This window comes from Triticum dicoccoides, chromosome 2B, assembly GCF_002162155.2.
Source record: "Triticum dicoccoides isolate Atlit2015 ecotype Zavitan chromosome 2B, WEW_v2.0, whole genome shotgun sequence".
Classification (NCBI taxonomy): Eukaryota; Viridiplantae; Streptophyta; class Magnoliopsida; order Poales; family Poaceae; genus Triticum; species Triticum dicoccoides.
Genome location: NC_041383.1, coordinates 676575210 through 676591252, shown reverse-complemented (window position 1 = coordinate 676591252; position 16043 = coordinate 676575210). Strand labels below are relative to the sequence as shown.

General features: G+C 43.4%; 1 protein-coding gene across 1 annotated transcript; it reads left to right on the top strand.

Annotated features, from left to right (window-relative positions):
* Window positions 1–774: 774 nt before the first annotated feature.
* On the top strand, window positions 775–5186 carry LOC119368287 (E3 ubiquitin-protein ligase RNF14-like). The gene is made up of 7 exons (XM_037633585.1): window positions 775–1032; window positions 1677–1751; window positions 1893–2382; window positions 3206–3588; window positions 4156–4376; window positions 4471–4609; window positions 4736–5186. Exons 1-7 carry the CDS (start codon window positions 865–867, stop codon window positions 4919–4921), a joined length of 1662 nt encoding a protein of 553 aa, XP_037489482.1. The 5' UTR covers window positions 775–864; the 3' UTR covers window positions 4922–5186.
* Window positions 5187–16043: the final 10857 nt, after the last annotated feature.

Below are 16043 nucleotides of genomic sequence, written 5' to 3'. Positions count from 1 at the left end.
ATACTCGTGGGTCATCACTCGCGGGCAGTCGGCTCTTCTTGGCCACCGCACACCGCGTGCATAGATTATCACGCCGCCGCACCTACGCCCGTGAGCCTCTGTTCAGGACGGCGCGATCACAAGCCCGAGTAATGGCGTCATTCCGTCGAGCTCCGCGGTAAGCCCCATCATCTGCCACTCCACCACATGCACACTCGCCAAAAGCTACCCCCCACCCCCCTCACGTGCGCAACACGCGGGAGTCTCTGCCCCCGCACCACACCTCCCACGAGCCCACGCACTAGCGCCATACCGCTGAGATCCGCAGGCTAGCCGCCGCAACACTCTCGTCAGGGGTCCGGTCGGGATGGAGCAAACTGATGGGTCGCCTGAGTGGAAAAGAGAGCAAGTGAGAGGGCCAAGAAAAATGGAGGACGAAGGGGATCTATCTGTCTCTTCCTCCGGTAGGAGAAAGAAGGTTCACAACTATCATTTGTCTGTGCGAATGGATCACAACCCGTGACGCGGCGAGGAACCTGCTTCAAAATTTGTGCGGCTGATTGGATGGCTACAAAGACGTTCGCGCGGGGAGAGAAAAAAAATCTTAGACCCGGTATAACGCTTCGGAATAATTTTGGCTCAAATGTTACCAATTTTCAATATGTTCAAACCGGTGATACTTTAGTTGAACTCGTGTTTTGCTGAACCCGTCCGACTATAGACATGGTTCCATAGGGAATTCGTATCCGTTGCGATTCGTATTCAACCGTGTACATTACTACACAGTACACACACCAAATCGGGGCGAGAGCACAAACTAAATCCCTCCGTACGCGCACCATAGCAACAACCAAGACCGCTCCGGCCGCCACCCACGGTCCGCTTATGGAGAGTCCTCACGGCGGCTCCCTCGGAGAAGGCGGCGCCCTCTCGCCGCCGCCGGAGGCAGTGGGGATGCTGCATGAGATGGCGCTTCGGGACAGCCAGCAGGGGGAGGAGCCCGATCTGCCTGACGAGCAGCTGCGCTCCAACGACCAGCTCCAGCAAGACGAGGTACTCCCACTGCTACCTCGCTAGGGATTTAACCCTCGGGCCAGTTTCCCGGAACTGCGTCGCGAATCCCTCTCGTGATCCCGGCCGTTCGCAATTCGCAAACTGGAAATTACGAACACCCGTTGCAACTATGCGTCCATGGACACCCGTTCTCTAGTCTGTAGATTGTGATTCGGAGTACTGGAACAGGCTCACAAATAGTAAGATCGCGAAATATCGTGAGACCAGCTAAACAAAGCTTTTGAAGTGAAAGCCTGCATACGGCACACAGCTCTGTGTCGATGGTCTAGAAAAGATGGTTGCAGAATTAGAATGTCACTTCCAAGTTTCCTTCACCTTTAGAATGCAAAAACAATGATGGAATTGGTAAAACAAAACCGCGGATATATATAAGTTAGTACTACATACTCCCTCTGTAAAGAAAAGTGATCTAAACGCTCTTACATTTCTTTACAGAGGGAGTACTTTGTTCTGCGAGACTTAAACTGAAGAAAGTTCTTTGCCAAAACACGCGTCAAAAAACAGATGTTAAATGCAGTATTGGTTTTCTCGAAACTAGATGAATGGACACGAAAGTAAATTTCAAATCTCCACCGTCGTAATTTTTCTCTGGTATATGATCACTTATGTATATGATTGCATAGATGCTGGCACTGGAGGCAATTTATGGAGACAATTTAAACATTCTTGGTGAAAATTCTGTACCACGGTATTTCCAGGTATATCTGTTTTATATATTTATTATCTTCTTGAGGAAATTATTGTTGTTTTAATTGGTTCCAGACTCCAGGACCCAGCAATTACCAAAAAATCAACAAAGATTGTGTTACACTTTTCCTTTTGTTTTCAATTCTTTGCAGATCTATGTATATTGCGAAATTCCAGATGGTATCAGTGTGTCTGTGGAACTCCCGGGTGTTGATGATTACCCAACCAAATTCAGTGTCGAACACCTGGCTCCAATATCACTGACATGCCTTATGCCTCCATCTTACCCGAGCCATCATTCTCCATACTTTACTCTCGCAGTACAATGGTTGGATAATGTGAAGATTTCCTCCCTCTGTGACATGCTCGACTCGCTCTGGGCGCAGCAACCTGGACAGGAAGTTATTTTTGAGTGGGTGCAATGGCTGCAGAGCTCTACGCTCTCTCATTTTGGTTTTGATGACGGAATAGTAATACGGGATTCTGTAAGTACGATGGATCATGTGGATGTTCGCCTTGTTGGAGAGATTCTGTCTGTAGAGGATGTTGTTCAACAGTTGATCAACTACAATGAAGAGCAATGCCAAGAATCTTTTCTTCAGGGCTTTCATGTTTGCATGATTTGTTTCAGTGAGTACAAAGGTAAGTCGGATGCTTCATCGATGCTCATGTACTCCCACCAGTACTCGTTGTTGTACCATGTTATGTATTAGATTAACTTCTGCAAGACTTACCGTCCGTTATTTTGCACTCCAGCTCTTTCATACTCCTAACTTAAATTTGCTGTTCTTGAACAGTAAGGGAGAGTGCTAATGATATTATCGGTATCTATTTGACACCGTACTGGGGCTCCATGGAGTCAGGGCACCATGGTTTCAAATGCACAAATCTAATCCAAAAGTTGGATATATTTTTCGGAAATTTTAGTCCCGGGGTACATACCCGATTATAAGAATTAACACACTTTGCAATGCACATACATTTCAAAGATAACACTCGAATTTGGATATTGCAGGGTATTATCTATTCGCATACCATACTGTTTTCATATAAAATCTGCACATACCCGCAGTCAAATAATCATTTTAAAAGATAAATACTATTTTAATATTACTTCAAACTTGTTTCAGTTAGTTTATATACAACTTAAACCTGACAAAGGAAATACCATTTTTTGTGCCCCATACCTAGACGAAACTAACGAATTTGGTGCATGGTGCCCCCGCCAACTGTATATATTGTGAATAAATCAAAGTAATTTAGAATGTTGTGCTGAACCAAGGTACAGCTCAAACACCTAAAGATAACTTATTCAACAAGAAGCTTATCTTCCCTGCAAAATAAATATTGAGCTTCTTCACAAAATTTCTATATTTGCCAAGATGAGCATGAACAATCCAAGTTCCATCATGTGCTGAGTCTGGAATATCTAAAAGTTAAATCTGTATCTTTTGATTACTACTAGGCATCGACTTCATAAAACTTCCATGCCGTCATTATTTTTGCCGGAATTGTATGGAGACATACTCACAGATGCATGTGAAGGAAGGATCAGTCATGAAAATTGTGTGCCCTGATGACAAATGCGGAGGGTTTGTTCCTCCTAATCTACTGAAGAGGCTGCTAGGAGAGGCAGATTTTGAACGGTGGGAAAGATTGTTACTTGAAAGGACTCTAGACGCAATGGCTGATGTAGCCTACTGTCCAAGATGTCAGACAGCTTGCCTGGAAGATGAGGACAACGCCCAGTGCCCCAAGTGCCTCTTCAGCTTCTGCACCCGCTGCAGAGATCGTCGTCACATAGGGGAGAGATGCCTTACTCCAGAAGAAAAACTTCTCTCCTTGCAGGTTCAGAATCCCTCTAAGCACTAAATTTCTCTTTTTTTGTAGTAAGTATTATCTACCAGCTCATTCTCTATTCTTGACCACATTTGGTTTGGATGCCGTATTTGTACCGACCGAACCTGGTCCAAAGTGCAAAATTTTGTAGCCCAACTGGTGTTATCTGCAACATTTGAACATATCTAGTCCATGCAACTAGCAACACAATATACTGGCATAAAGTGCAATTTACTCAGAAAATACATTACATGATCACTCTATTTGCTGCCTCATCAAGGCGTTCTTCTTAATGCAAAGATGCCCAGGCCTTCCGCACATTCTAGAACAAATATAACTCTACTACTTGTATATATTATATCTGTATTCTGGATACAGTAACTATTCATAAACTAATTTTCTTTTCAGCAGAACACATCCTTTTACTTATATGATATTATTTCTAGAAAAATGGACGCTCGAAGTTCCATCATTTCTGTTAGGGCTATTCATCATTTGTCATTGTGGTGTTCTGTTCAATGAGAACAATATTGAGATCACTGTGTTGAGTGTGCTTTTTTTTGTTTTTTTGTACAGGAACGTGAAAAGGTACGCCACTTAAACAAAGGCGATACTGGACCTAGTAAATTGGTGGATGAATTATCTAGTATCAAGGAAATACTTCGTTCTTGTGTTCCATGTCCGCATTGTGGTACCGGCATCACACGTGTGTCAGGCTGCAACCACATGCTTTGTAAGAACTGTGGTAAGTTGTTCTGCTATGGCTGTGGCAAGCCACTAACTCCTGCTCATACAAGGTACATTCTTCTGATAAAAATGTGATCTACCAAATATGCTGTCTGGTAGCTATTCTCTGGATACCAAATCTGAACCTATGGTCCCCTTTGAAAGTGAACAATGCAGAATCGATTATGAGAAGCGGACAGCAAAGGTGGATTTGGTTGACGCTGTCAAAGAGCTACAGAGAAAACTGAAAGTGGGAGGATACAAACCGCATCCATGCCCGAATTGCCACCTGATAACTTACAAGGTGAAGTTTTGGTCTCTTCCGAATATCATATGGATCAGTGATCCTTTTTACTGTGATCTGAATATATCTGTAGTTTATTTTTCACTTGGTTCTGGTAAATGAAGACTCTGTCTCTGATGTGAGCAGCTGGGAAACAACAACCATGTCTTCTGCGAGGGATGTCAGGTTCATCATTGTGCTCTGTGCCGGAAGGTGGTGCGGAAGAGCTCGGAGCACTATGGCCCTCGAGGGTGCAAGCAGCACACTGCTGACCCCGAGATCACTCGGATTAGACCAAAGAAGAACGATGACTCTCAATCAGAATCCTTGTGAGGATATCATAGGGCGAGAATTGGTTTCGGCTACGGCGAAGCCTTTCCTCATTTAGAAGAACAGGTTTATTCCCTACAAGTATATATACAGTTTCAATTTTAAAATAGCAATAGTTGCGCCAGCAGTTTCAATTTTACCGAGCATGTCATCGATGATTAGTGAATCTCTGAACCCTGATAATCATTCTATTTTTATGTTAAGCAACATCAGTTCCGTAAAAGGCCTTCGTAACTGCGAAGTTTGCTGGATTCAGTATACCATAATGTTTCAGGCTACACTTATTTATTATTTTTGTTTGGAAAAAATAAGTATACGTTGCTTCCTTTTGTGCGCTCACATGTCTTAAGTACTTGGTCTCTGGACAGTAAACTTCGTCTTGGCATTGCGCTATTGCTGCCCGTCCATTGGAACAAGATCTGCTAGCACCCCCGGCACTTCTGCTCAATGAAAGCGTATTTTACACATCAATGACTTGTTGGTAGGATCTAGTACCTCTTTTTACATGTGGTATGATCTAGTACTACTGAGACCCGCCATGCTAGGCCAGCAATAGCGCAAGCGACAGGGAGGAAACCCTAGCCGCCGGCGCTGGGCCTCTTCGCTGTCCTTTCCTCCTTCTCCCTCGCCTCCGTCAAAGGGCTAGGCTAGGCGAAGCCTGGTCGGGCCGGTGGCAATGGGATCTCTCGCCCTTGTTGGGTGTTCTGGCTGAACCAGCGCCGTCTGGCTAAGGTGCAGTAGCGCGGCGGTGGACCTTCATGGTGGCGGCGGCACAGCGGGTGACGTGGTGGTGGTGGTGTTGGGCTACGCTAGATGCATCGACTGTAATATAAAAAAAATCAGTTTTGCTAAAGCACATCTAGATGTGCCATAAGTATTGCACATCTAAGTCTTATCTCAATGACCTCATATGAAGATTTCTGTGGCCATTTTCTTTTTTATGCATAATTAAGTTACTTAGATGTGCAATAATTCGGGCACATCTAGATGTGCCCTAGATAGACCAAAAAAATTCTATGCATAGATCAATCAGGAGTATTAGGAATATGCTAAGGAAGATGAATCACGAGATCAATACCACTAGATGCATAGTGCAGTGAAGTGGAAGAAGAGTCTGGGACAGAGTCCTCTCCTCCTCGTCGGTCTCCCTTGCACAGCTCGATTGCCGGACCCCTCGAGCAGGTTCACCGGAGTAGCGTAGGTGTGCTGCCTCTAACCATATCCACATGTGCAGAAGGAACACCGTCTGATAGACTGCCAGGTCCGATCGCACGGCTGGTGGCAAGTGGAGGTGGCTAGTTGCAATACATGCAAAGCCCTAATGACAAACACCGAAGCGGTCAACTGAATACGTGTGTCGTACCTCCACTATATATAGGCATCCATCACAGACTTAACATATGGGCCCCTCAGGAATCCTTCTGTCCACAAGTCTACTTGGCCTAGATCCAAGTTCATGTCAGATCACATCTGACTTGTGAAGTCAGACCCGACCTCGTAGGTTCCTTCACTTAAGTGTGCGCCGTCTTAGGTTCAAGTCAGCTTGGTCGCGGGTCGGATCACATCTGACCTGCTCAGTCGGTAGCGTTTGAAGTAAAACACACGGACCACCAAGCAAACAATGAAATCGGTTTGGTGAACCTGTACCACATGTCACACTTCTGCTCTCTTTACCTCACGATATATATTATCGAGCTCAAGGCAAATCGGTCTTCCTTGTTGCAATCCAACCTCTTTCTTGTTTCAGTCAGTGATGACGACCTCAAAAATGGATTATCTCATAATCCATGTCGCATGGTCATGCTTATCCAGATTGGATCACATGAGGGACCCAAAGTATATCTCTCCAGATCGAAGGGGGAAATCACATCTTGTTCGACCATGTCTCGCGACATGGATATAGACAAGCCTGAAACTGACCTTTATAACCACCTTATTACAGAGTAGTGTTTGATCGGTCCTAAGCAGGCCGTCACCATCCCAAGTCCATGCGCCAACTCGGGACTTAGGAAACAGAACACATATCGTACTAGAGACTCACACGTGACCTATCATTGTGTCTCATGTTGGGTCTGTCTGACTTGGGTCTTATCTGGACCCGGATCCGACTATGTCAAATCCGACTCTAGATCTTTCTGCGTCCATATTATCCGGCTAGCATCCAAGCTTCATGGTCAGTGAGATCGGGCCATCACCATGTGATATGCTTGTCTAATCGGTTGCGAGTCCGCACACCCTTTCGACTAGCCATTATGTGGATCATGGTTATGTGGTTGCCTATAGGGGTTTTCCTAGTAGTAGTACAAGGACAATTTAGGACTGTCATCATACAATACATAGTCTCACAAACAAGTTACTTGTTAATACACATCATTGATAGATTCCAAGGACAATATGAAAGCACATCCCACTTCCTTGGTGCTTTTGGTAATTCATGTCAAAATACATATTGTTTGACTAATGTTTTCCTTGAGTGAATTTCAGGATGAGTTCAACATAGGCAAACCTTTGGGATGTGAAATGGAACCCCTCAAGATGCTAAGGACAAGTGTTGGCCAATCTTCAAAACTCATCATTTTATATTTGAGTGATCCAGAATCAATTAAGTCCATAGGAAAGCCGATACTAATAAAAGGGGTGAGGTTATGATAATGGTCTCACACTCAAGTGCTTAAAATAGTCCTCTGAAAGCCTCAAACTTTCCCCCACATTCCACTATGTCAAAACTCTAAAGTTCATCTCGGTCCCACCAAACCACAACTATCCGGACTCATAGAGATACATGTTGGGGAACGTGGTAATTTCAAAAAAAATCCTATGATCACGCAAGATCTATCTAGGTGATGCATAGCAAGGAGAGGGGAGAGTGTGTCCACGTACCCTCGTAGACCGAAAGCGGAAGCATTTCAATAACGCAGTTGATGTAGTCGAACTTTCTTCGTGATCCAACCGATCAAGTATCATACATACGACACCTCCGCGTTCAGCACACGTTCAGCTCGATGACGTCCCTTGTGCTCTTGATCCAGTTGAGGAAGAGGGTGAGTTCCGTCAGCACGGCGGCGTAGCGACGGTGATGATGATGTTACCGGCGCAGGGCTTCGCCTAAGCACTATGATGGTATGATCGAGGTGTGTAACTACGGAGGGGCATCGCACACGGTTAAGAGAAACTTGTGTGTTCTAGGGTGCCCCCTGACCCCATATATAAAGGAGCAAGGGGGAGGCCGACCGGCCCTAGGGGCGCGCCCAAGGAGAGGGAGTCCTACTAGGACTACTAGTCCTAATAGGATTCCATCACAAGGAAGAGAGGGGGAATGAAGGAGAGGGAGAGGGAGTAGGAAAGGGGGCGCCGCCCCCCTTCCCTTGTCCAATTCGGACTCCAAGGTGGGGGGCGCAGCCTGCCCTGGCTGCCCTCTTCTCTCTCCACTAAGGCCCATGGTGGCCCATTAGTTCCCTTGGGGGGTTTCGGTAACCCCTCCGGCATTTCGGTTTTACCCGAAACTTCCTAAAACTCTTTCGGTGTCTGACTAACATGGTCCAATATATCAATCTTTATGTCTCGACCATTTCGAGACTCCTCGTCACGTCCGTGATCTCATCCGGGACTCCGAACAAACTTCTGTCATCAAAAACACATAACTCATAATACATATTGTCATCAAACGTTAAGGTGCGGACACTACGGGTTCGAGAACTGTGTAGACATGACCGAGACACATCTCTAGTCAATAACCAATAGCGGAACCTAGATGCTCATATTGGCTCCTACATATTCTACGAAGATCTTTATTGGTCAAACCGCATAACCACATACGTTATTCCCTTTGTCATCGGTATGTTACTTGCTCAAGATTCGATCGTCGGTATTATCATACCTAGTTCAATCTCATTACCGGCAAGTCCCTTTACTCGTTCCGTAATACTTTATCCTGCAACTAACTCATTAGTCACATTGCTTGCAAGGCTTATAGTGATGAGCATTACCGAGAGGGCCCAGAGATACCTCTCCGAAACACGGAGTGGCAAATCCTAATCTCGATCTATGCCAACCCAACAAACACCATTGGAGACACCTGTAGAGCATCTTAATAATCACCCTTTTATGTTGTGACGTTTGATAGCACACAAGGTGTTCCTTCGGTATTCGGGAGTTGCATAGTCTCATAGTCTGAGGAACATGTATAAGTCATGAAGAAATTAGTAGCAATGAAACTGTAACGATCATAATGCTAAGCTAATGGATGGGTCATGTCCATCACATCATTCTCCTAATGATGTGATCCCGTTCATCAAATGACAACACATGTCTCTAGTTAGGAAACGTAACCATCTTTGATTAACGAGCTAATCAAGTAGAGGCATACTAGGGACAATATGTTTTGTCTATCTATTCACACATGTACTAAGTTTACGGTTGATACAATTCTAGTATGAATAATAAACATTTATCATGATATAAGGAAATATAAATAACAACTTTATTATTGCCTCTAGGGCATATTTCCTTTAGTCTCCCACTTGCACTAGAGTCAATAATCTAGTTCACATCACCATGTGATTTAACACCAGTAGTTCACATAGGTATGTGATTAACACCCATAGTTCACATCGCCATGTGACCAACACCCAAAGGGTTTACTGGAGTCAATAATCTAGTTTATATCGCTATGTGATTAACACCCAAAGAGTACTAAGGTGTGATCATTTTTTGCTCGTGAGAGAAGTTTAGTCAACGGGTCTGTCACATTCAGAGTCGTATGTATTTTGCAAATATTCTATGTCTACAATGCTCTACATGGAGCTACTCTAGCTAATTGCTCCCACTTTCAATATGTATCCAGATTGAGACTTAGAGTCATCTGGATTGGTGTAAAAGCTTGCATCAACGTAACTCTTTACGACGAGCTCTTTATCACCCCCATATCCAAGAAACATTTGCTTAGTCCTCACTAAGGATAATTTTGACCGCTGTCTAGTGATCTACTTGTAGATCACTATTGTACCCCCTTGCCAAACTCATGGCAAGGTACACAATAGGTCTGGTACACAACATAACATACTTTATAGAACCTATGACTGAGGCATAGGGAATGACTTTCATTCTCTTTCTATCTTCTACCGTAGTCGGGCTTTGAGTCTTACTCAACTTTACACCTTGTAATACAGACAAGAACTCCTTCTTTGATTGATCCATTTTGAACTCTTTCAAAAACTTGTCAAGGTATATACTCATTGAAAAATCTTATCAAGCGTCTTGATCTATCTTTATAGATCTTGATGCCCAATATGTAAGCAGCTTCACTGAGGTCTTTCTTTGAAAAACTCTTATTCAAGTATCCCTTTATGCTATCCAGAAATTCGATATCATTTCCATTCAACAATATGTCATCCACATATAATATTAGAAATGTTATAGAGCTCACACTCACTTTCTTGTAAATACAGGCTTCTCCAAAAGTCTGTATAAAACCATATGCTTTGATCATACTATCAAAGCGTTTATTCCAACTCCGAGAGGCTTGCACCAGTCCATAAATGGATCGCTGGAGCTTGCACACCTTCTTAGCACCCTTTGGACGACAAAACCTTCTGGTTGCATCATATACAACTCTTCTTCCAGAAATCCATCCAGGAATGCAGTTTTTGACATCCATCTGCCAGATTTCATAAAATATGGCAACTGCTAACATGATTCGGACGGATTTAAGCATCGCTACAGTTGAGAAAATCTCATTGTAGTCAACACCTTGAACTTGTCGAAAACCTTTTGCGACAAGTCTAGCTTTGTAGATAGTAACACTACTATCAGCGTCCGTCTTCCTCTTTGAAGATCCATTTATTTTCTATGGCTTACCGATCATCGGGCAAATCCACCAAAGTCCACACTTTGTTCTCATACATGGATCCCATCTCAGATTTCATGGCCTCAAGTCATTTTGCGGAATCTGGGCTCATCATCGCTTCCTTATAGTTCGTAGGTTCATCATGGTCTAGTAACATGACTTCTAGAACAGGATTACCGTACCACTATAGTTCGGACTATACTCTGGAAGACCTACGAGGTTCTGTAGTAACTTGATCTGAAGTTTCATGATCATCATCATTAGCTTCCTCCTAAATTGGTGTAGGAATCGCTAGAACTGATTTCTGTGATGAACTACTTCCCAATTCAGGAGAAGGTACAATTACCTCATCAAGCTCTACTTTCCTCCCACTCACTTCTTTCGAGAGAAACTCCTTCTCTAGAAAGGATCCATTCTTAGCAACGAATATCTTGCCTTTCGGATCTGTGATAAAAGGTGTACCCAACAGTTTCCTTTGGGTATCCTATGAAGACGCACTTCTCCGATTTGGGTTCGAGCTTATCAGGTTGAAGCTTTTTCACATAAGCATCGTAGACCCAAATTTTATGAAATGACAACTTTGGTTTCTTGCCAAACCACAGTTCATAAGGCGTCGTCTCAACGGATTTTGATGGTGCTCTATTTAAAGTGAATGTAGTTGTCTCTAATGCATAACCCCAAAATGATAGTGGTAAATTGGTAAGAGACATCATAGATCACACCATATCCAATAAAGTGTGGTTGCGACGTTCGGACACACCATTACGCTGTGGTGTTCCAGGTGGCCTGAGCTGTGAAACTATTACACATTGTTTTAAATGAAGACCAAACTCGTAACTCAAATATTCTCCTCCGCGATCAGATCATAGGATCTTTTATTTTCTTGTTACGATAATTCTCTACTTCACTCTAAAATTCTTTAAACTTTTCAAACATTTCAGACTTGTGTTTCATTAAGTAGATCTGTGAAGGTAAGAAAATAATGATACCCGCCACGAGCCTCAACACTCATTGGACCGCATACATCGGTATGTATTATTTCCAATAAGTCAGTAGCTCGTTCCATTGTTCCGGAGAACGGAGTTTTAGTCATCTTGCCCATGAGGCATGGTTTGCAAGCACCAAGTGATTCATAATCAAGTGATTCCAAAAGCCCGTCAGCATGGAGTTTCTTCATGCGCTTTACACCGATATGACCCAAACGACATGCCACAAATAAGTTGCACTATCATTATCAACTTTGCATCTTTTGGCATCAATATTATGAATATGTGTATTACCACGATCGAGATTCAATAAACCATCAACATTGGGTGTATGACCATAGAAGGTTTTATTCATGTAAACAGAATAAAAAATTATTCTCTATCTTAAATGAATAACCATATTGCAATAAACATGATCTAAGTATATTCATGCTCAACACAAACACCAAATAACATTTATTTAGGTTCAACACTAATCCCGAAAGTATAGGGAGTGTGCGATGATGATCATATCAATCTTGGAACCACTTCCAACATACATTGTCACTTCATTCTTAACTAGTCTCTATTTATTCTGTAACTCCTGTTTCGAGTTACTAATCTTAGCAACCGAACAAGTATCAAATACCCAGGGGCTACTATGAACATTAGTAAGGTACACATCAATAACCTGTATATCAAATATACCTTTTGTTCATTTTGCCATCCTTCTTTTCCACAAAATATTTGGGGTAGTTCCGCTTCCAGTGACCATTTCCTTTATACTAGAAGCACTCAGTTTCAGGCGTAGGTCTAGCTTTGGGATTCTTCACAGGAGTAACAACTTGCTTACCATTCTATTTGAAGTTCCCTTTCTTTCCCTTTGCCCTTTTCTTGAAACTAGTGGTCTTGTCAATCAACACTTGATACTTTTTCTTGATTTCTACCTTCGTCGATTTCAGCATCACGAAGAGCTCGGGAATCATTTTCGTCATCCCTTGCTTACTATAGTTCATCACGAAGTTCCAGTAACTTGGTGATGGTGACTAGAGAACTCTGTCAATCTCTATCTTATCTGGAAGATTAACTCCCACCTGATTCAAGCGATTGTAGTACCCAGACATTCTGAGTACATGCTCATTAGCTGGGCAATTCTCCTCCATCTTTTAGGCGAAGTACTTGTCGGAGGTCTCATACCTCACGGGCATGAGTCTGAAATACCAATTTCAGCTCTTGGAACATCTCATATGCTTTATGGTGTTCAAAACGTTTTTGAAGTCCCGGTTCTAAGCCGTAAAGCATGGTGCACTAAACTATCAGGTAGTCATCATATTGAGCTGGCCAAACGTTCATAACGTCTGCATCTGCTCCTGCAATAGGTTTGTCACCTAGCGGTGCATCAAGGACATAATTCTTCTGTGTAGTAATAAGGATAAACCTCAGATCACGGACCTAGTCCGCATCATTGCTACTATCAACTTTTAACTTATTTTTCTCTAGGAACATATCAAAAACAAAGGGAAGCTACAACGCGAGCTATTGATCTACAACATAATTTGTAAATACTATCAGGACTAAGTTCATGATAAATTAAAGTTCAATTAATCATATTACTTAAGAACTCCCACTTAGATACACATCCCTCTAGTCATCTAAATGATCACGTGATCAAAATCAACTAAACCATGTCCGATCATCACGTGAGATGTAGTAGTTTTCAATGGTGAACATCACTATGTTGATCATATCTACTATATGATTCACGCTCGACCTTTCGGCCTCCAGTGTTCCGAAGCCATATCTGCATATGCTCTCGTCAAGATTAACCCGAGTATTCTGCGTGTGCAAAACTGGCTTGTACCCGTTGTATAACATAGAGCTTATCACACCCGATCATCACGTGGTGTCTCGGCACGACAAACTGTAGCAATGGTGCATACTTAGGGAGAACACTTATACCTTGAAATTTAGTAAGGGATCATCTTATAATGCTACCTCCATATTAAGCAAAATAAGATGCATAAAATATAAGCATCACATCCAATCAAAATATGTGACATGATATGTCCATCATCATTTTGTGCTCATGATCTCCATCATCGAAGAATCGTCATGATCTGCATCGTCACCGGCGCGACACCTTGATCTCCATCGTAGCATCATTGTCGTCTCGCCAACTATTGCTTCTACGACTATCGCTACCGGTTAGTGATAAAGTAAAACAATTACATGGCGATTGCATTGCATACAATAAAGCGACAACCATATGGCTCCTGCCAGTTGCCAATAACTCTATTACAAAACATGATCATCTCATACAACAATTTATATCACATCATGCCTTGACCATATCACATCACGGCAAGCCCTGCAAAAACAAGTTAGACGTCCTCTACTTTGTTGTTGCAAGTTTTACGTGGCTGCTACAGGCTTCTAGCAAGAACCGTTCTTACCTACACATCAAAACCACAATGATTTTTCATCAAGTGTGCTGTTTTAACCTTCAACAAGGACCGGCCATAGTCAATCTCGATTCAACTAAAGTTGGAGAAACAGACACCCGCCAGCCACCTATGTGCCAAAGCACGTCGGTAGAACCAGTCTCATGAACACGGTCATGTAATGTCGGTTCAGGCCGCTTCATCCAACAATACCGCTGAATCAAAGTAAGACATTGGTGGTAAGCAGTATGACTATTATCGCCCACAACTCTTTGTGTTCTACTCATGCATAAAACATCTACGCAGACCTGGCTCGGATGCCACTGTTGGGGAACGTGGTAATTTCAAAAAAAAATCTACGATCACGCAAGATCTATCTAGGTGATGCATAGCAACGAGAGGGGAGAGTGTGTCCATGTACCCTTGTAGACCGGAAGCGGAAGCATTTCAATAACGCGGTTGATGTAGTCGAACTTTCTTCGCGATCCAACTGATCAAGTACCGAACGTACAACACCTCCGCGTTCAGCACACGTTCAGCTCGATGACGTCCCTCGTGCTCTTGATCCAGTTGAGGAAGAGGGTGAGTTCCATCAGCACGACGGCATGGTGACGGTGATGATGATGTTACTCGCGCAGGGCTTCGCCTAAGCACTATGATGGTATGATCGAGGTGTGTAACTGTGGAGGGGGGCACCGCACACGGTTAAGAGAAACTTGTGTGTTCTAGGGCGCCACCCTGCCCCAGTATATAAAGGAGCAAGGGGGAGGCTGGCCAGCCCTAGGGGCGCGCCCAAGGAGAAGGAGTCCTACTAGGACTACTAGTCCTAGTAGGATTCCATCACAAGGAAGAGAGGGGGAAGGAAGGAGAGGGAGAGGGAGTAGGAAAGGGGCGCGCGCCCCCCTTCCCTTGTCCAATTCAGACTCCAAGGGGGGGGGTGCGGCCCGCCCTGGCTGCCCTCTTCTCTCTCCATTAAGGCCCATGGTGGCCCATTAGTTCCCCCGGGGGGTTCCGGTAACCCCTCCGGCACTCCGGTTTTACCCAAAACTTCCCGGAACTCTTCCGGTGTCCGAATAACATGGTCCAATATATCAATCTTTATGTATCAACCATTTTGAAACTCCTCGTCACATCCGTGATCTCATCTGGGACTCCAAACAAACTTCGGTCATCAAAAACACATAACTCATAATACATATCTTCATCGACTGTTAAGCGTGCGGACCCTATGGGTTCAAGAATTATGTAGACATGACCAAGACTCAATAACCAATAGCGGAACCTGGATGCTCATATTGGCTCCTACATATTCTACGAAGATCTTTATCAGTCAAACCGCATAACCACATACATTGTTCCCTTTGTCATCGGTATGTTACTTGCCCAAGATTAGATCGTCGGTATCATCATACCTAGTTCAATCTCGTTACACGCAAGTCTCTTTACTCGTTCCTTAATACTTCATCCCGCAACTAACTCATTAGTCACATTCCTTACAAGGCTTATAGTGATGAGCATTACCGAGAGGGCCCAGAGATACCCCTCTGAAACACGGAGTGAGAAATCCTAATCTCGATCTATGCCTACCCAACAAACACCATCAGAGACATCTGTAGAGCATCTTTATAATCACCCTTTTATGTTGCGAAGTTTGATAGCACACGAGGTCTTCCTTCGGTATTCGGGAGTTGCATAGTCTCATAGTCTGAGGAACATGCATAAGTCATGAAGAAAGCAGTAGCAATGAAATTGTAACGATCATAATTCTAAGCTAACAGATGGGTCATGTCTATCACATCATTCTCCTAATGATGTGATCCCGTTCATCAAATGACAACACATGTCTCTCGTTAGTAAACGTAACCATCTTTTAT

What these genes read in the sequence shown, in the direction of transcription:
- LOC119368287 (XM_037633585.1), top strand. Translation starts at nt 865, where the DNA reads ATGGAGAGTCCTCACGGCGGCTCCCTCGGAGAAGGCGGCGCCCTCTCG. An exon ending in ACCAGCTCCAGCAAGACGAG is followed by an intron (nt 1,033 to 1,676) that starts GTACTCCCACTG and finishes ATGATTGCATAG; the next exon opens with ATGCTGGCACTGGAGGCAAT. An exon ending in CTGTACCACGGTATTTCCAG is followed by an intron (nt 1,752 to 1,892) that starts GTATATCTGTTT and finishes AATTCTTTGCAG; the next exon opens with ATCTATGTATATTGCGAAAT.